Source organism: Arabidopsis thaliana, chromosome 2 (genome assembly GCF_000001735.4).
Source record: "Arabidopsis thaliana chromosome 2, partial sequence".
Classification (NCBI taxonomy): domain Eukaryota; kingdom Viridiplantae; phylum Streptophyta; class Magnoliopsida; order Brassicales; family Brassicaceae; genus Arabidopsis; species Arabidopsis thaliana.
In genome coordinates this window covers 16101412-16120534 of record NC_003071.7, presented here as the reverse complement: position 1 = coordinate 16120534, position 19123 = coordinate 16101412, and the positions used below count along the sequence as shown (strand labels likewise).

The window sequence follows — 19123 nt, the reverse complement described above, 5'->3', positions numbered from 1 at the left end:
TTGTGTAAAAAACAAAACCAATGATGGTGTCATCTTAAAGGCAATTTAGTTGCAATTCTCTTAAGATAAGTAAATTTCTTCGATAAAGTGAACATTTTCGAAATACAAAATCATTAGGGGAGATGCGGATTGTCTTCCCAGAAGCATGCACAAGATTTCATAAGCTATTTGATACATTCATTACATATTCTTTGATAGCGACAGCTTTGGGTGTCCCCAAAACTTGTTCCATGTCTCCCTACATTCATTACCTACATAATTTTAATATCGTTTGTTAGACAACAAACAACTTCCTTTTATATGTATTTAGATTTAAATATTATTCTATAAATAGTTCTTGGCTTCGTCTTATTCGTTTTGATAGTTAAAAATTTGTCATTTGTATATATTGCCCGAAAAAACCGATGGAGTAAAATTTTAATTAGTAATCTAAAGGGGACCATTGTCGAAGCTTACTAACGTACGGAAGATGCTATGACTAACCAATTAGTGTATAATCACATGCCCTTCAAACCTCAATTATATATGCACACTCACAAGTCACAAACCTCACTTATCTTTGCTTTTTTTTGTATCTTAAAATGTAGATTACACACTTGTTAACTTAGTTGGTCCACTTATCTAAATTTTTAAAAACAAGTATAAACGAGACTTGGTTGGTACAGATTATTACTTTTTAATTACTCCACAGCAAAAATTGGAACTCGGAGACAGCCAATAGCTATTATGATATACACTTGTAATACATACACTAATAACGACCCTTCAACAATCTTGGGGTTTTTATTAACCTACTTTATACAGTTTGTTTCTGTTAGATTTGATCATTCATGTCAACTTCGGGCTATTTAGTATTCTTTTTATATACATTTCTTGGTTAGAAGTAGTTTATGGGGTTTAATTATCTTTAGTATCACTAAAAGGGCAGCCATAAAAGTAAGTATTAAAATATTTGATCCAATCACATGTTTCCACTTCGTTTTTGTCTGTTACCTATTTTCCTAATATATATTCTATACCATAAACTCAATAACCTAAATATAACTAACAAACAAAGACATTTATAAACTAAATGTTTACTCAATAATATTCAAAAGCTATATTTGTCCTTGAGATTAATTGCATTTAAAAAGATTACACATCTGGACCAGTTCAAACATTAAATTGTGGCCCACATAATGGCCCAGCCCAAAGTGGCAATATCATTTCTCTCTAAGCGCGTTTTCCATCTGACATAAATCATATTCAAATCTTCCACAGCGGAAATGAAGTTAGAGAACCATATGATCATCATCATAAATTCATCATTAATTATATACATTCAAAATCAGTAATGGACCCTCACTTTCTCTAACCAAAGAATTAAATAAATAAAACAACAACGAAATGTGCTTCTTCTAATAATCGAACAAGTCTTGTTGATTTTTCTTTCTTCTTGGGGCGGATCATAATTTAGAACCGCCCGAAACCTTCGGATCCTTTCGCTCTCTCCAATGGCTCTGATGCGAACCAGGAGCCAGTTGAACGTATCTTCATTGACTCCACCACCTCCTCCTCCGTCTCCGATCCCTAGAGCCAGAGGCTCTCGTTGCGCTGCCAGCGAGATTCTCACCGAGATCATTGAGCGATCGATTCAGGTTCCTGAGCTCACGCTTCCGGAATCTCATTCTGGAGGTGAATCTTGCGGCTCACGTCATCTGATCCCGGCGGAGATTGATTTTAGGTTATTGGCGTCGAGGAGAGAAGGTTCGGTGGATCGGTTGGTGCGATCGGCGAGAGAGTTTGGGGCGTTTCGTGTGAGTTATCATGGGATATCTGGGGAGGAGCTGAGGTCTCTTGTGAGGGAATCGGGTCGGGTTTTCGGAGTTTTGGAGGGAAGAGACACCGGGTTTCACCGGAGTGTTGTCGGAAACAGAGACGAGATCGTGTGGGTACGGTCGTGGAAGGAGAGGATGGAATGGGCGCGCGAGTATATCGGACCGGAAAGATACCGCTGCTTCAGGTATTGGGCCCTTAATGGGCCTTTCTGTCACTCTCTGTTTGATTGTGTTATGGAGAGATCTTTGGTAGATGAAGTACTAACTAGAGCTAAATAACAATTTGTGAAGAATCAATACAAAAAGGCTATAACATTCGTTTTGGTTATACAAGTTTCGTTTGAACTAGTGATTACATTTTAGAAATTTTTGATGAACATTGCATTTGCAAAAAAATAATTAGTGATTGAGAATTTGGTTCCAATTTCTTGAATCTTTAATTTGGTTGCAGCCAAGAAATGGAGAATGTAGCTGATAAACTTGAAGATATAGCGAGGAAACTAGGGCAAATAATGGTAGAGAACTCAAGAAGACCAAATGATAAGAAGATACAAAGAGGAGAATCTGTGCTTAGCGTTTACAGGTACAATCATGAAAATGTAACTGAGCAAAGCCCTCCTTTGCCCAAAGAGAGGACCGAAGAAATGCTTCATTATACACTCAGCCTTCACCTTCCGGCTAAGAACTGCGAGTTCCGCGTCAACTCAGGGAAAGGTCCACTTTCTTTCCATGCTGATCCCGACACTATCCTTGTCACTTTTGGTCGTCAGCTTGAGGTATGAACGAACACTTAAATTAATACTATATATTTGTTATATGATGTGATCAATCAATTGTATAGTAATTTTGTAATAAATCTATGGAACTATAGGAATGGAGTTTAGGAGAATTCAAATGTCGTCAAGGAGAAATCATCTATCATCCTGATGCATATGGCTCGCCCACTTCCTTCTCCGTAGAGCTCAAGTGCATGTCTCTTTTCTTATCACACACTTCTATCGCAACAACCTCCAAAACATTCTCTTTAACCCATCAGATTTTCACTGCTTTCCTCCTACTTTTTTTCTTCCAATGTTTTTGGATTTATGGATCACGAATGGCCGCTTAGAATACTCATATATGTATATTTTCTTTTTGTGGGAGGGATGCGTTCATTTGAATCGTGGATGATCAACGGGTAAAATGTGTTTATCTACTAGGTGTAAGCTTCGGTTGTATATGTAAACCCAACACATAAAAATTTGTTGCTCCTAAAAAAAGAATGCCAATATAGAACTGATTGAGTTTTTCCTTTGTTTGGACTCATATCGACTTTGGATATTAACGCAAATTTTCATTGTAAGCAATTCGTGTGTTCTTGAATACGTTCTTCCTCTCTTCTGATGGGGTTGTGAATTGAGATAAAATAATTTGTCATAAAAAAAAAAGATGTAATGTAATGTCCTAATTAAAACTTTGAGAAAATAGCAAAAGCAATGCCTCAATATGTGACTTTTTTTTTTTTTTTGAGTTAGATCAAAAAATTTGTCTAATCATAAAACCATCAATTTTTTTTTTTATGCTTTTGTTAAATTCTTTTCGTAAACAAAGACAAAATGTCGTAGAAATCTTCTGACGGTTGGTTTTACAAACTTTGCTTCGTAGAGTTTTTTTAATAACATTTTTAAAGAAATCACACAATATATGACGATGCGTGAGAAAGAAGAAACGTCTTAAATTAAGAGTGAGGGTGGGTGTACGGACGATGTCGATGGCTGACGTACACCATCACGGTGGTAAAGACGGTGTCTCTTTGAAGTAGATGTCTTTATTCTTGATGACGATAACAATGAGAAGATCAATATTCAATAATAAAGCAATGGTGATGTATTTGTTTTTCAAAAGAATTGATGTTTTTAAATGGATCGATATAGCACATAAATAAGTTGACTTGGCGGTTGGGCATTATATTCGATGTGATGATTCGATGGTTGGTTTTTCCGGTTGGGTATGACTCCACAATGACGCCCGGATGTCATAGTCTAAATGACTGTGTGACCGTACGATAAAATCGAGATAACTTTTGAAGTTTGGTTGGGTATTACTGCCGACTGTTAGGTGTTAATTTTCATTCAGATAAAGTCAATAAACTAAAAGGCAAATAGATAGTAAATACCGTTACGAAAGCTAACACCTACATATTGGAACACATGAATGAATGAGCAAGAGTTGTTTTCTTTATTCGTTTTACTTTGTCGAGTTTTTGCTTTTGCATATTTCCTAATTCTTTTTTTAGAGGTTTCTTGTTTTTGGTCAAAAATTTACAGGTTTATGATAATGTTTTGAACAAGTTCACGTGTAAGGATTAATTTTTTGGCTTTTTCAACAACAAAAGGGGTACTAGTATGATTTTAATCCACACACGAATGACTTGGATCCACGAATCCAACTTCAAATTAATTATAAGAAAAACTTAATTTGCCCATCATTAATCCTTAGATAACAAAATTTCCAGCTATTAAAAAGTAATTATTATATGTGGCATTGAATTTCAAACAACATTCAAATTTAAATGTTATTATTTTGTCACTCAAATTTAAAGGTTATTTATTGACTGGATAATGTTCTTGGTTTGATTGGGTTGCTACGGTTGGATGCGGTTAAAGACCAACAATTTCATCAGAATTAAGGATGGTTGATTTGTACCCACGATATAACATTCGTGTCTAAACATCTTTACATGCACATGCAATGTTGCGAGATATAGTTCACATAAAATTTGGTCCGGTTCACTTGTCTTGATTTGGTTGTACACTTCTACCTGATGAATATATATTCTTATGTTTTAAGAACCAAATCATATCCTCAGAACTAAAGTACCATCTTAACCGGTAAAGAAGCTTAAAACATCGTCATGTATACTGCTTAGCATTCTATACAAAGTAACGTCAATCCACGTTGTTTTTTTCTTTCACATTATTCAAATATTTTTATATAGACGTTCTTTTTATTTTTGATAAAGTTTTTATTTTTGTCAACGATGAACGTTTAAAAAAAAAAAATATGTCGAGTTTTCCCAGCTCCTACAAAAACAAATAAATTAAGACTTTAAATCCCACCTGGAATTAGAAGGTTTTGGTTGACCTGACAAGGCAGATGTTTGGTAACAACAACATGAACCACACATTGGGGAAAGAATCATGAAAATTCCTTGAATCGTAAATTATTTCAGGAGAAAATGACTCTATCTCTAACCTGGTTGATATATCGCAACTAATTCAAATTAGTAAAAATCGAAAATGTTATCGCATTTTGAAATTGTCTTTTGTGAAGATTGTTTCTTTCATTTATTTGTTTAATGCATTTTATAATAAAGTCAAACTATTTTAAAATCTTTGTTTAAAATAATAGCTTACTTACGTGGCAAGTTGAGGAATTTCAATAAGAAGAGGCACCGCGCGCATGTCTTTTACAATTCCTAGACTGTTTCTCTTTACTCTGTTTTTTTGCTCTGTTTTTTTTGTTTGTTTGTTAATGGCCGAAGACTCTAATTCTTCCGAATCAATCATTGTTAACGTCACCGGAGATGATAATAAGTCGGCTTTGTTCGGTAAGTACGATCTCGGTAAGCTCCTCGGTAGCGGCGCGTTTGCCAAAGTCTACCAAGCGGAGGATCTTCAAAACGGCGGCGAAAGCGTTGCGATCAAAGTCGTACAAAAAAAACGTTTGAAAGACGGTTTAACGGCGCACGTTAAGAGAGAAATATCTGTCATGCGCCGCCTCCGTCATCCTCATATCGTGCTCCTCTCCGAAGTCCTCGCCACAAAGACGAAGATCTACTTCGTCATGGAGCTAGCCAAAGGTGGTGAGCTCTTCTCAAGAGTCACCAGCAACCGTTTCACAGAGAGTCTTAGCCGGAAATATTTCCGGCAATTGATCTCCGCCGTGAGATACTGCCACGCAAGAGGAGTTTTCCACCGTGATTTGAAGCCGGAGAATCTCCTCCTCGACGAGAATCGAGATCTGAAGGTTTCAGACTTCGGTCTCAGTGCGATGAAGGAGCAGATCCACCCCGACGGAATGCTACATACGCTCTGTGGAACTCCGGCTTACGTAGCACCGGAGCTTCTTTTGAAGAAAGGCTACGACGGTTCTAAAGCTGATATTTGGTCATGCGGCGTCGTTTTGTTTCTTCTCAACGCAGGCTACTTGCCGTTTCGTGATCCAAACATCATGGGACTCTACCGGAAAATCCACAAGGCTCAATACAAGTTACCGGATTGGACATCTTCAGATCTGCGGAAACTCCTCCGCCGTCTCTTGGAGCCAAATCCGGAACTGCGAATCACCGTGGAGGAGATTCTAAAGGATCCGTGGTTCAATCATGGAGTAGATCCAAGCGAAATCATCGGAATCCAAGCCGATGATTACGATCTGGAAGAAAACGGTAAAATTCTAAACGCGTTCGATTTGATTTCTTCGGCGTCGAGCTCGAATCTCTCCGGTTTGTTTGGAAATTTCGTGACGCCGGATCATTGCGACCAGTTTGTATCCGATGAGAGTACGGCCGTTATTATGAGGAAGGTCGAGGAAGTTGCGAAGCAGTTAAATTTGAGAATCGCGAAGAAGAAGGAGAGAGCGATAAAGCTTGAAGGTCCACATGGAGTAGCTAATGTCGTCGTTAAAGTTCGCCGGCTAACAAATGAACTAGTGATGGTGGAGATGAAGAACAAGCAAAGAGACGTGGGCTTGGTTTGGGCCGATGCTCTTAGACAAAAGTTACGTCGTTTGATTAACCAACCGGTTTATAAAGTTCCTGACAAACCGTAAAACGGTTTCAACACTAAACCAACAATCCGTGCGTTTTACTTTTAGAATTTTCAACGTACTACACTCGGGATCGAGACGCATTGTGGTTAACCGGTTCGGTTTACATTGGAGCAGGGAGAGTAATGGGACGATCCGCCTCTTTGTATATAAAAATGACAAGAAGAAAGAAAAAAACAAACCGGGATTCAATTATTTTTGTTTATTTATTTTCGGAGTATAATTTAAACACAAAAATTATTTGCTTTATTCATCGGAGAGAATTTGAATAAAACTCTGATTTGAACTTTGTAGCCTTTTATGTGTGACCGTGTGTGTTTGCAAACTTGGGCCTTATTTTGCGCTAAGGGACATGCTACACCGTTTGTAATATTTATCGTTGTTGATTTTGTTTGGCAATCGTACGAAGTATTTCAGGATCTTTTATGTATGAATGTTTATTTGAGTTTGTATTAAAAACATATATATGAATGTTACAGATTAACGAATAGTTGTCACTGCTGATTACCACTTGGCAATTCCGTTAAAACATGATTGGTATATATAACCGTACAAGTCTATAAGATAGATCACAAAATTCTAGCCAAAGCATCAATGTTTTATTTGTTTTGGGGAGTTTGTGGTCCAATGCTAATTTTAGAAATACAAAAACTATAGCTTCCAACGCATACATTTGATTTGACATAGATATATTCAGTAACTTTCTATAACAGAACTAGATAACCTATGTTATTTGGATAGTGGTGTGATCCCATTAAAAAACTTACTATGCAAATTAAATTAGTCGACGTCATAGAAAAAGAGAGAGAGGATTGTTATAAAGCAATATCAGCTGTCGGTAATTACGTGTTAAGTGTATGGTAAGTCTATCGAAGCTATCAGAGATAAGAAATAAGTATACTCTTATGAAATTAGCAAAGTTAAATTGTGTGTTTTGAAAAACAAATGACATTAAAATAAACAAAAAATAAATCTCAAACTCACGTCAAACACACGACCCTACCGTAACTCGACGTGACGCTAACGCCAAGCTCAGAAGATTTAGTGTGGTGGTGGTCAATGCAAATGTTGATAATTGTATCATCACGTTGAACTCTATAAAGTTTTATTTATTTATTTTTCTTTTCGATAAAAAAAAAGGTTGTGAAATGTGAACTCTAATAAGTTCCCAAAGCCATTACAAGTCTCTCACATTAAAACCTTCTTCCTCCATTAAGATCAAAATTGTTGTTATATTTGTTGAGCTAAGAACAAAACAGAAATAACTGTTTTTACAGTTATTGGTCGGACAATAGACTCAAAATGGATTGGATTTGAACTCCGTAGGTAACTTCTCTAGTGGACTCAACAAGTCTTGAATCATCCCCTTATCATTGAAAGCATCTTTAAGATTTTCTTTGCCTTGGTCTTCGTCATTGGTCCAATTAGAATGGGAACTTAAACTGCCTCGAATGATTTGGTACTTCTAATGCACACATCATTGATCTAGACTTATGGAAGTTCTTACTTATGCTCTTCATATTGACAAATGACAACAATCTATTTCCAAGTAATTTCCAATGAACTTGTTTTTTTTTGTTTTTTTTTTGCTAAAAAGAAATAACAAATTTCAGTTTTTATAATGTTTGTTTCCAACTCTTGTTATGTAATAAAGTTAATTAACATTCCTTTATACAGAAAACACAATCTTCCAATGAGAAAAAAAAAACAAATCAACTGTCCATAAATTCTCCAATCAGACTTTGATATAAAGCTTTCCATAAAAAGATTGTGAAGAACAATTCCATTCTTAGCACAAAAGTTATGGAATTGATTAAACATCCCAAATCCTAAAACCATATATTACCATATAGATTAGAAAACATTATCACCATAGAATAGATAAATAGATATAGAAAAATCTCTTAAAAATAATACCAATGAAACACAATGATCCTGACCAATGAGCATGCTTCGCTGTCTAAATGCAAGCCACGATTAACTAACACACATGACACAGAACTGTTAGTCTTAATCACATTGCTTAATGCTTACCAATTACCATAAATCACTCCCGCCACCACGCGTTTTCTTCAATTTAACATATAAAACTCGAAACCTTAATTACGTTTTCCAAAACTAATCAGTTTTTCTTTTCTTCCAAGTTTGTTATTCCTCGTCCCGAATCTTCGCATTAAAAACAGAACCAATTCCGACCAAAGTTTTGAGATCTGTAATATGACGAATCCCGATAACATGAAACCGGTTGAAGCTACTGACGTGGAATCTGCGGCGGAGAAGACGTCGGAGCCGACGCCGGCATCTGGAACGTCGACGATTACTCAGAGATGGAAAAGAGAGGATTTGATAAAGAAAGCATCTCCGATTACGAGAGGAATCTGTCTTTTGTTCTCTCTTATTGCTTTCTTAATTATGGTCTCTAATAAACATGGTTACGGTAGAAACTTCAATGACTACGAAGAGTACAGGTTCGATTTCCGTTTTTTGATACTGGAATTTGAAATTGGGTTTGCGTAATATCGATCAAAGTTTTGAAATTTCTTATATTGCTTCAGATATGTATTGGCGATTTCGATTATTTCAACATTATACACTGCGTGGCAAACATTTGCACATTTCTCAAAAAGGGAAATTTTCGATCGCCGGACTTCTATTTTGGTCGATTTCTCCGGCGACCAGGTAATGCCACAAACTGATTATCAATTCTCAGATTTATATATGTAAAGTTATGATTTTTATGCAAAAAAGTGAAATTTGCAGATTGTGGCGTATTTGCTTATATCAGCTGCATCATCTGCAATTCCATTGACAAACATATTCAGAGAAGGTCAAGATAACATTTTCACTGATTCTGCTGCTTCTGCTATAAGTATGGCTATCTTCGCATTCATTGCTTTAGCTCTCTCTGCTCTCTTCTCCGGTTACAAACTCTCCACTCATTCTTTTATCTGAAGATCTCTTTGCAATAATGTGCTTCAGTAGTTATATACCATTGTGATCTTTGTTATACATGTAAATGTCAATTCTTTTATGTGTTCTTATAGCTGATATCAACTTCTGTTATTTGGGTCTGTCAGACTGTCACTGTGTCTCCCTGTGTCACTGTGTGTGTGTGTGTGTGCTTCTTTGATTCATTATTCAAAGTGAAGAAACTGAAAATTGATTGGTTTTATTCCGTGTTCTAGTTCTATGGTACAAAGTACAAACATTAAACATATTACAGGCGTGTGAAAAAACAAATGAAAAAATTTCTCTATGGACTATAGAAGTCTGACTTACTATCCTGCAGGATAACTAGTAAGTAGTAAAATCCTTTGGTGGCAGAAATGTACAAAAGGAACATAAAAAAGGAACAACTGGTTCCTTTTTTCTTCAGGGCATAAACGAATCGAAAAATGAGGTCTCCTCGTTTGGTTCTTCCTTTGCTCTAGAGAATCCACCACCAACAAAGTTTTGTTGCGTTTGAAGGTTGCTGTTGTTGTTATTGTTGTTCATGGCGTAACCAAAAGGCCCGGTATTAGTGTTGTTGTTGTGCAGCATCTGAAGTGTATATGGTGCTTGAGAAGAAGTAGTGTAGTTGGAGTGACCAGCAATAGCAGCTGGTCTAATCGGGACTGAAGACGAATCCTGTGGTGCTCTGTTTGTGGCGTAACCGCTACCACGAGCTGCAGGAACATCGTGGTTGTGTTTCCCTTCGTAGGTTGTGATTACTGCTCTCATGTCGTGTGATGCTCTCTCCACATGTTTCCTCACTGGACAACCGATGGTTGTGCACTTGTAGTAGCTTCTGTTAAGATTCAGCAAATGAAAAGAAAACAAAAGGTCAGATTCTCAAGAACCTTAATTCTGAGTTATTGAGATGCACAATTGTTTATGTTATTACCTTGGATTTGGGTTTCCCTTAACGACTTTCTGGCCGTATTTTCTCCATCTGTAACCGTCGTCAAGAATGTCAATATCACTCGTTGTCTGCACTACGATTCTCGGCTCTCTCACTGTCTTGCTTCCACCACCATTCCCACCATTTGTTTCATTGTCCCCTTTCCTGAAAACACAAAAAAACATACATTTTAGAACTTTCATATTCAAGATTGTTCAAAGAGTAGCAAATTTGGAGGGTGATGATGATCTGTACCATCTCTTTGCTTCAGGTTCACTCCCACAATCTTCTTCGTCTCTGCTGACAATCGATGAGCCTTGTTCGAACTCATCGTCACCAACAGAATCAGAAGTAGTATTATCCTCTTGTTGCATCCCAAAGGAATCAGACTGATGAAAGCTATTATTGGAATTAGGCTGATCAGAAGAAGCTTGACGATTATGATCCAAACTGGCATTGTACACAGCTGAATGAAAAGTCGAAGAAGACGAAGAAGATCTTCTAGTAGACTGAGGTTTAGGATGGTTGTGGCTTCCTTTATACACAATCTCTGTGATCTGACCTTCCAAAGATCTCTCCACTTTCTTCTTCGTTGGACAATTAGGGAAAGTACACTTATAGTAACTCCGAGGATTCTCACTTCCTTTCACCTGTTTTTGTCCGTACTTTCTCCAATTGTAACCATCCTCTCCTTTCCTTTGCTCTCTTCCATTGTAAGATACAGCTTGATTGTTTGGACGAGTCTCGGTTTGGCTCCATTGTTCTGACTGGTTCTTCTTCTGTTGTTCCTGAAACTCAAAACAAAGTTATAGAAAAACTCATAAACAGAGGATTTGAGCTGTTGATGAAGTACATACCTGAGATTGAAAGATAGAACTGTTTGTTGTTGTTGTAGTTGTAGTTGTAGTTGTAGTTGTGGTCGGAGCAGAAACTCCTGATGATTGTGTGTGGAATGAGAAATCGAATAAGTTAAAGTTGTTGTTGTTGCTCTTGTCTCCTTCATTTATACCTTTCTGGTTAGTTACGTTTGTGATTAAAGCTCCTGTGGTTGGAGAAGCTAGAACCTGCAAAACAATCCCAAGAATTGTTCAGACTTCAAGAAAAGAGACAAATAGCAATAACATAATTAAGAAAGAGTCGAGAGTTGACTCTAAAAGTCTTTCTCTCTCTTTGAAACCGTTGACCCATAACTTTATCACTTCCGATCACGATTCATTGTCAAGATGTTAAATCAATGATACATCAAACACAGATTATCATCACTAATTGGATTCATTTCAAAAGAAACAGAGAAAAAAAACAGAGAGGCTTACGTTAGCAGAGGAGGAGACAAAAGCAGGGGAATCGAGAAAAAGAGAGGGACTGAAACAAGTGGAAGGAGAGACAAGAGAAGGAGAGATAGAGATTGAAGAAGGAGCAAAAGATCTGAACTTTGGTATCTCAAGATCTTCCAAAGAGGAAGTAGATGTTCTTCCGGATTGTTGTGACCAATTAGCAGAACCATTCATGTTTTGTCTGGTTCTGCTATTGTCCATTGTAAGAAAAGAAGCAGCCATACGAAAAATGGAAGTTTGTTTTATAAAAGACCAATTTCAGATATATATAGAAAGGAGGGGGGCTTGGAGAAGAAGAAAATGAGAGAAGTGATGGTTCTTGTTCTTCTTCTTGTTTCTGTATATTTGTTGGTTATGTCTGAATATATAAAACATATTGCACGTCTGATTGGTGAATATTATATTATTTTAAAATTTTGTTTAATTGTTCGTTTTTATTTTTAGGGTCACATATGAAGAAGAGTAGTTTCTGAGAAGGTGATAAAAAGTTTGACCGTTGAAAATATGATTAGAAGAAGAAGGAGAAGAGATAGATTGGTCAGACCTTGTGGCCTTGACTCTCAAACGTTGAACGGATTTTTTGAGGGGCGGCTCAATGCTTTCATCATCTTCATATGTCTCGTTCTGACACGTATGATTTATTCTTTATACGATGTTGTAGTATTTTTGGATCAAAAATACAAATTCAAACATTTGGGATTCTTGGCTCTTGCTCAAAAAACCTAGAAAATTTCGGAATCTTGAAAATTTTGACTGTAGGTGTACTAGGAAAGGTTCTCTCATATCTTTAAAGCACATGACATGAGTGTAAAAGATTAGTATTTAGAAGTGAGTTTGTGAGTATTTTACTATTTTTAGCAAAACCTCCTAACTAAAGTCGATATTAAATCCATGTGCGGCTGTTTTTGGTTTCAATCTATTTTTTAGGAGACTTAATTCTACTATGAATAGACTAATTGAACACAAGATTATTCATTTAAAGAATACTAGAAACAAATATTTATTAGAATGTTAAATTCTATGATTATCAAACTATTTTGTATCCGTATCGGTTTTGATATAGAGATAGGCTACAAATTGACCCTAGATAACATTTTGTAGCTTCCGATCAATAAATTGGTATAACTTCTGTCGAAGGTAGGCCTTTTTTTTTTGTATATATGTATTTGAAGTAGCCATAAATGTAATAAGAGAATTACATATTGTGTATATATGTATTTGAAGTAGCCATAAATGTTCTTATTGAGATGTCAGGATGTTTGTCTTCCATCACTGCTACCACGTCTGGCCCTCTTCTTTGGTAGTCGTCTCTGTTTTGTACATAAAACCTTACTCAGTTTGTTGTTTCCTTAACTAGTCTTGTAATATTTGTTATTTGCTTTTTTTATCTAGACGTCCTTGTTTTATATAAACAGTCTATGTACGTTGTATTGTACAATGTTTAATATCAATAACAACACCCTTTGGCAAAAAAAAAAAAATTACATATCGTGTCAAGCATAGTAGTGTAAATTGTAAATCGTTTAGGTATATAAAAGTGATCAGTTTCTTATTGCACGATATGTGGTATGGTTCTTCACGTGGAACCTAAATTAAACGTCATGGATTTTGTGTCGCTTTACCGTGCAAGTTGCAAACTATGCAGTGTTTGTTGATCCGATGACAGTTTCTTTCTTCAGCCCAAAAGCCCAAAAGGCCCAAAGTAAAATAGCCTCTTGCTTTAATACACGTCGGTATCTCTACAGCTAACACGTAAAACAGACGTGGCAAGAGTTGCTTCCAGAATCATTAATAGTTAAAAAAAATCATCATTGGCACAAGAAAGTGAGATATTTCCTAGTCTTGCTTTCAAGTTTCAAGCAATCTATCTATCTCGAAAAAGCAGCGATGCAAGACGCCGAGACATCACGACAGCCGGCGAAGTCTTTGTCCGATCGAGTGAAGACTAACTGTTTATCCATGGCAGTAACATGCCAGGAAGGGTTTAGCTATGTCAAAGCCTTTTTTGTTGGCCAGGTGCGTATACAAGAGTCTTGTTTCGAGCCACTGAAACAAGCGGATCAGAGACTCATGGGTCTTCTTGAATCAATGATCACTTGACGTATTTGGTGTCTCGTTAATTTCCTTATTGATTAGTTTCATTTTGTTATAATCTTTTATTTTTATTTTGGTTTGGAAGACAAAGAGATTGACGGCAAAGAACGAGAAGGAAGCTACGGAGGCTCATCTAACGGAGACAAAAATGCAAGTTGACGCAACCGATGAAGCAGAGAATGCCAAGAAGAGACTTCATCAATCTTCTTAATGTTTCTTTATTAACATATAATAATGGAGTGTGTACTTTATTAAGCAAACACAAATATCTGGGAGTTTTCAACTGTTTCTACTACTAATGATGAATGTTATTTCAGTATTGATTTTTAATACAGAATTCTATTCCCAAAAGATAAAATGGAAAATTTTCATTGTTATTATAGAACTACATAAAAGTGAGTTCATACAAAACAGAGTGAATTCATACAAAAAACGGAGGAAAGTTGTCTTTAACACATCACAAAATTGTCACTGAAAGTTGTCTTTAACACATCACAAAATTGTCACTGACCTATTTTGTGGGTGTTTTCTTTTGACTATATCTTTGACCTATTTAACCAATCATTTAAGCCATTTGATTCATTTTTGGCTGCTTTATGGTCATGTCATAAAACCACCCCATTTCTAGTTATCCATGTCGGAGAAATCGTGGCACATTCCACAACATTATGAATTACACGTTTCCACGAGAAGGGAGCAACTTGAATATACATTTGTTCAACAAAGGAATCTTCTCAAGATGAAAAATATGGTTTCTTATGCGGTAGAGGTGAATTGTATAGAGCATTCCTGCCAACGATACTGTGGAGAATGAGATCAACGTCAATATCCAAAAATCCTGAAATAAAAAAGTCCATAAATATTATGACCTTGATTGTATGAAAACGTAAATTTTGCATTTGATGGATAAAAAGAGTCATTATCTATATATGGATCCTTAGAATATAAACTGGAATTTATTTACCTTTGGATTGGAGACAATGATACCTAAAAGATATGCCATCAAGTCAAGAGCCGATTGCAGTGAGTTCTGAACACCTCCAACCACACAACGGTCGGATTCTGAAACAAGATCCTAACACATGACCAAAAACATTACGAAACGTTCTTATTATAAGTCTTTAAAGAATACGTGTGCTGTAACTATATAAGCTAAAGAAATGTAAACATACCTGCATTTGTTGGATGACGGCAAGATCAAACATCCACAAGCCAAGCCTTGAAGCAGCAACTCCAGCCATTAGCATGTAAGATGCTATTTTATCCTTTTTAACCCAAATCGATCCAACGCAGACCAAAAGGCAGCTCCACTGTATGAACAACAACCCTACTTTTATGACTCTTTTGTTTTACTCGAGTTCCATAACATGGTCAAGTACATATATGATACACTTAATATCTAGTGAAGAATGAGAAAAAGACTTGTTATAACCTGTAACCAATCAGATGAATCAAACCATAGGTGTGTTTTCAAGTTGATATACCTGAGACCAGAAGGACCAGAGGCCGGTTCTCAGAGTTGAGAGACGCGATTGCATTAGCGGATACACTAATGTAGCCGCTAGTCCAACCGTTGCACTTATTCCCCTGCCTATACCGATGATATATGTAGGTATACCTTCCCACTGCAATGTAGCCGTCATCAATGTTCCAAAGCTGTGTCAAGGTGGTAAATAAAACAACAATGATCCACATAATCGGTAGGATATGCATGTTCATCTGAGGACTCTTAAACATATAGATAAAGAGAAAAGGAACCTGAGGACGGTGAAGAACAAGAGAGCTAGAGAAACCCCGGGGAGGACAACTTCTTGATTGAAATAAATTCTCCATGCGCCAACAAAAGAGGACTTGGACATTCTATCCAGTATCACCAAGATTCCGGTTCTAGACGGAGGGTTTCCAGTATAACCCTCCTCTGTTCCCGGAACAATAGAAACAGAAACAGGTGCATCTCTTCCTTCTACTTGCTTTGTCCGGGAACGCAAGATCCGTCTCTCATTGCTTCGTGTTATTGCAGGAACACCGCTATACACAGAAATGAAGAGCCAATATTCAACCCAAGCTGTTATAGTAGCCCAAGCTGCAAAAGTGATCGCTGAAGCCTTAAGTGAGACAAAACTGATGATCAGACCAGTAATGACTGGAGACAGTAGCTTGGAGCTCAAATCAATGCCTCTAATGACAGAATTCATTTTTGTCAATACTGCTGGTGGATGACCTTCAGACATAACCACAGCCCTGTTGGTTGCCAAAAGAGCCAAAAGAAATACATGTTGCAAATATGACACTATACATAAGATTGCATTCATGTGTTGCAAATATATACAGTCTAGACATTTACCAGTCTCGTTCGATCAGAATGGTGCCAGCAAGAGTCGAAAGAACTCCAATGGCGCCAGCAAGATTCGTTAACACAATCAAGATTGCAAACACCGGGAGATTCCGGGACTTAAGATCAGAAACTAGCAACAACTTGATGACTGCACCACCAGCAATAGTGTAGGAGAGGTTCTGGAACAGGAGCCAGAGTCTAAGAACTTTAACGTAGTCCATTCCCTCGACCCATTGCCCCACAATGGGACCAAAGATTGCAGTAGAACCAGATTCTATAGCACCATAAATGGCAGCGAGAAGCAGAGAGTTTGGCCACAAGTGGATCATATACAATGCAACAGAGAATTCCCATGTTCTGCATCACAAAACCAAGAAAAGAAAGTAGTCCATCATCTTCAAAACGTCTAACACTAATACACTATGAATAAAGTTTTATATCTTCATACAATAAAAAAAAAAAAAAGAGTTTCAAAATAATTGGAGATAAAGGATTGATGGAAACCTACCTGGCACTCCATCTTGCAAGAAAATATCCAACGTAAAGATATATCACGAAACGACGTCGTAAGGCTGGTGGTGGGTTTTGTGGCTGTGATTCATCTTCTCCTTCTTCGCGTTGTTGTTCTTCCTGATGAACAACCCTCAATTCTGTCTCATTCTCCATTTTCTGCTGGAAAGTCTCGAATTTAACATCGATCAAGCGATTAGGTGTTGATTACGTATTGAATTCCAAATGAAACATGACATCTGTAGATATTTCTACAGTCATCATTTGCATGAGCGTTTTAGTGTGTGACAACAAAGCCGTCCTCGAGAATTGCGATAAATATGAACTGCCATATTAACAATAGTTTATCCTGAAAACAAAAAACGATGATTCTAGGAATAAATGAGAAACAAAAACCTTATTTTAGCGCCGCAGAAATAGCTTTGTTGATCGAATGATGGAAAAAGAATCGACGAAACTCAGTATTACTTTGTTCTAGAGTGGTCCTATTAATATTGGTGATTCTATTTCCAAAGGGATGAAAATTTGTTAGTGGAGCAAAAAACAGATTCCCACTAGGCACTGGGAATATTTATGGTTTTGTGTGCAAAATGACTATGATACAATTACATTATTTTATGGTTTTTAGATTTTAAGATTGGTTTAAGAAAACAAGCCAGTCTTTCCAATGCCTATTCTAAGTCATCGGAGAAATTATAAGTTCGTTGTTATACAAATCACTTATCGAACGAAATGGATCTAAGTAGTATAAATGGATGTTCTTCTTCTGAACTTTTTTTTACCCCGCTGATATTGTTTACTTTGGAGTTTGGAACATAGAAAAAGTAACAAAACAATACGAGTACCTTTTTTAACTCCTTTTCATTGCTAGAATAATCATACACTGTGAGCAAAGGCATTCACCAAAATTTAAACAAAATAAAAAAAGAAGACATATTTGAGTAATAGAGCTACAAAATGATTAGCAAGCATCAAAAGATATGCGCAGAGAGAAGATATTGTTCATTGTTGGAACTTGGATCATCCAAGATTGAAACAAAACAGAACAAACACAAGCTCTCTCGATCAGGACATGCTAATCAGACTCTGAATCTGAATCACTTGCGTTGTAACCTGAGAAATCACAAAAAAAACAAATTCATATCCAAAAGCAAAAAAGAACCAATTTGTTGATAAACCAATTTTGACATGTAATAAAACAAAGACCTGGTCGTTTATCTATCACTTTCCACACTGAAGAACGAACTCTTGATGCTTTCGTAATCCAAAGTCTCCCCTAATCATTAATAAAACACAGAATCAAATTCAAAAACCTAAAAAAGAAGAAACTTGCAAATCAATCTAATCAAATTAGAGAATTTTCAAATCAACCAAACTAAAAAAACCTAAAACTTGGAAAAGAAGAGATTGAAAGGGAGGGAATAAAGACGAAACCTTTCTAGCATCCTTAGGGACTCCATACCCAGAGTAATACATCTGACCTAACAAAACCTGCATAGTGATGTTCCCAGCTTTAGCTTCCTCAAGAGTGTCTTTAAACCACCGCTTCGCACAATCAGAAACCACCGATGAAAGCGGAACGAAACGTCGTGTAGTTTCGCTGGTGGTGGTGGTGGATGATGAATCTTTGTCGGAACTGTCCATGGAGGAAATGGGTCGGATCGGTTTTGAGGATTTGATGAATCCAGCTACTGCTGCGGAAGCTCCTCTTAGCCCTGTTTTGACGGGAATCGATTTTCCCATTTTTAATTTATAAACATAAAAATAAATAAAAGGAAAAAATCGGTTTTCTTCTCAATCTCTTGTTTGGTTTTGGTTTGGTCTCATTGTATAAAATAATATTAAAATATCTTATGGGCCTAGCTCTTAAGCCCACTAGAATTTTTTTATTTTTTTCCCTAGCCCACTAGAAATTAAGACTAGCTCCTTGCTATTTCATAACGGTTACTGAATAAAGAGCTCTGTCTATATAAAGGCCATCATAAATTCTTCACAATTGCATTCTTTCGCTCTCGTCTCCTTGTTTTTTTTAGTAGCATGAGTTCGTCTAAGGTTTTGAGTTCAGACACTATAACGGTAATCAAGAATGATATCTCAGGATTTTTCACTCTCATATAGTTTCTTTTAGCCCTAACGTCTCAGGTGTGAACCCGGTCGAGGCTGTTGCTTATGGTGGTGCTGTTCCGGGTGGTATTTTGCGCGGACGATGTGGTCTGATCCCGATAATCAAGTATTCAGACAGGATACAGGTGGTGCCAGCCGAGAATAGAGATCAAGTATTAAGTAGGCTTCCAACTGATTTACATATGAGGATTGAGGATTGCCATACTTCCAATCCTCCTTCTCG

The 19123-nt window shown here is 36.8% G+C and overlaps 7 protein-coding genes and 1 long non-coding RNA gene across 16 annotated transcripts; 5 read left to right on the top strand and 3 right to left on the bottom strand.

Annotated features, from left to right (window-relative positions):
- The first annotated feature begins 1347 nt into the window (after positions 1-1347).
- AT2G38500 (2-oxoglutarate (2OG) and Fe(II)-dependent oxygenase superfamily protein) lies at positions 1348-3140 on the top strand. Its single transcript, NM_129407.4, has 3 exons — positions 1348-2002; positions 2269-2593; positions 2689-3140. Exons 1-3 carry the CDS (start codon positions 1494-1496, stop codon positions 2923-2925), a joined length of 1071 nt encoding a protein of 356 aa, NP_181384.2. The 5' UTR covers positions 1348-1493; the 3' UTR covers positions 2926-3140.
- Positions 3141-5330: 2190 nt separating this feature from the next.
- On the top strand, positions 5331-6626 carry CIPK22 (CBL-interacting Serine/Threonine-kinase; the record flags this gene model as incomplete). The annotated part of the gene is made up of 1 exon (NM_129406.4): positions 5331-6626. The coding sequence occupies one exon, from the start codon at positions 5331-5333 to the stop codon at positions 6624-6626; it is 1296 nt and encodes a 431-aa protein (NP_181383.3).
- Positions 6627-8623: 1997 nt separating this feature from the next.
- AT2G38480 (Uncharacterized protein family (UPF0497)) lies at positions 8624-9794 on the top strand. The gene is made up of 3 exons (NM_129405.4): positions 8624-9091; positions 9179-9302; positions 9384-9794. The coding sequence occupies exons 1-3, from the start codon at positions 8841-8843 to the stop codon at positions 9573-9575; spliced, it is 567 nt and encodes a 188-aa protein (NP_565891.1). The 5' UTR covers positions 8624-8840; the 3' UTR covers positions 9576-9794.
- Positions 9769-12300, bottom strand: WRKY33 (WRKY DNA-binding protein 33). Its single transcript, NM_129404.4, has 5 exons — positions 11817-12300; positions 11361-11567; positions 10759-11291; positions 10507-10668; positions 9769-10410 (listed from the first exon to the last, which is right to left on the bottom strand). Exons 1-5 carry the CDS (start codon positions 12057-12059, stop codon positions 9996-9998), a joined length of 1560 nt encoding a protein of 519 aa, NP_181381.2. The 5' UTR covers positions 12060-12300; the 3' UTR covers positions 9769-9995.
- On the top strand, positions 11566-11837 carry AT2G08965. Its single transcript, NR_140443.1, has one exon. It is a non-coding gene; the product is annotated as an other RNA (long non-coding RNA).
- A 1299-nt stretch (positions 12301-13599) lies between the features above and the next one.
- AT2G38465 (uncharacterized protein) lies at positions 13600-14325 on the top strand. The gene is made up of 2 exons (NM_129403.4): positions 13600-13853; positions 14017-14325. Exons 1-2 carry the CDS (start codon positions 13725-13727, stop codon positions 14140-14142), a joined length of 255 nt encoding a protein of 84 aa, NP_565890.1. The 5' UTR covers positions 13600-13724; the 3' UTR covers positions 14143-14325.
- Position 14326: 1 nt separating this feature from the next.
- IREG1 (iron regulated 1) lies at positions 14327-17371 on the bottom strand. 8 transcript variants are annotated; one of them, NM_001336704.1, is made up of 8 exons: positions 17173-17308; positions 16775-17027; positions 16276-16623; positions 15690-16172; positions 15416-15587; positions 15104-15241; positions 14896-15006; positions 14327-14769 (listed from the first exon to the last, which is right to left on the bottom strand). In NM_001336704.1, exons 2-8 carry the CDS (start codon positions 16930-16932, stop codon positions 14605-14607), a joined length of 1575 nt encoding a protein of 524 aa, NP_001323538.1. In that variant the 5' UTR covers positions 16933-17027; positions 17173-17308; the 3' UTR covers positions 14327-14604. The 8 variants fall into 8 exon arrangements, with proteins under 8 accessions (NP_001323538.1, NP_001323539.1, NP_181380.1 ...); NM_001336701.1 differs by having other exon boundaries at positions 14358-14769; positions 16775-17015; positions 17173-17371; NM_129402.6 differs by having other exon boundaries at positions 14358-14769; positions 16775-16935; positions 17173-17371.
- A 165-nt stretch (positions 17372-17536) lies between these two features.
- AT2G38450 (Sel1 repeat protein) lies at positions 17537-18609 on the bottom strand. Of its 2 annotated transcripts, NM_129401.3 has the most exons (3): positions 18211-18609; positions 17983-18052; positions 17537-17889 (listed from the first exon to the last, which is right to left on the bottom strand). In NM_129401.3, exons 1-3 carry the CDS (start codon positions 18517-18519, stop codon positions 17852-17854), a joined length of 417 nt encoding a protein of 138 aa, NP_565889.2. In that variant the 5' UTR covers positions 18520-18609; the 3' UTR covers positions 17537-17851. The 2 variants fall into 2 exon arrangements, with proteins under 2 accessions (NP_565889.2, NP_001324615.1); NM_001336698.1 differs by having other exon boundaries at positions 17983-18609.
- Between the last annotated feature and the right edge of the window lie 514 nt (positions 18610-19123).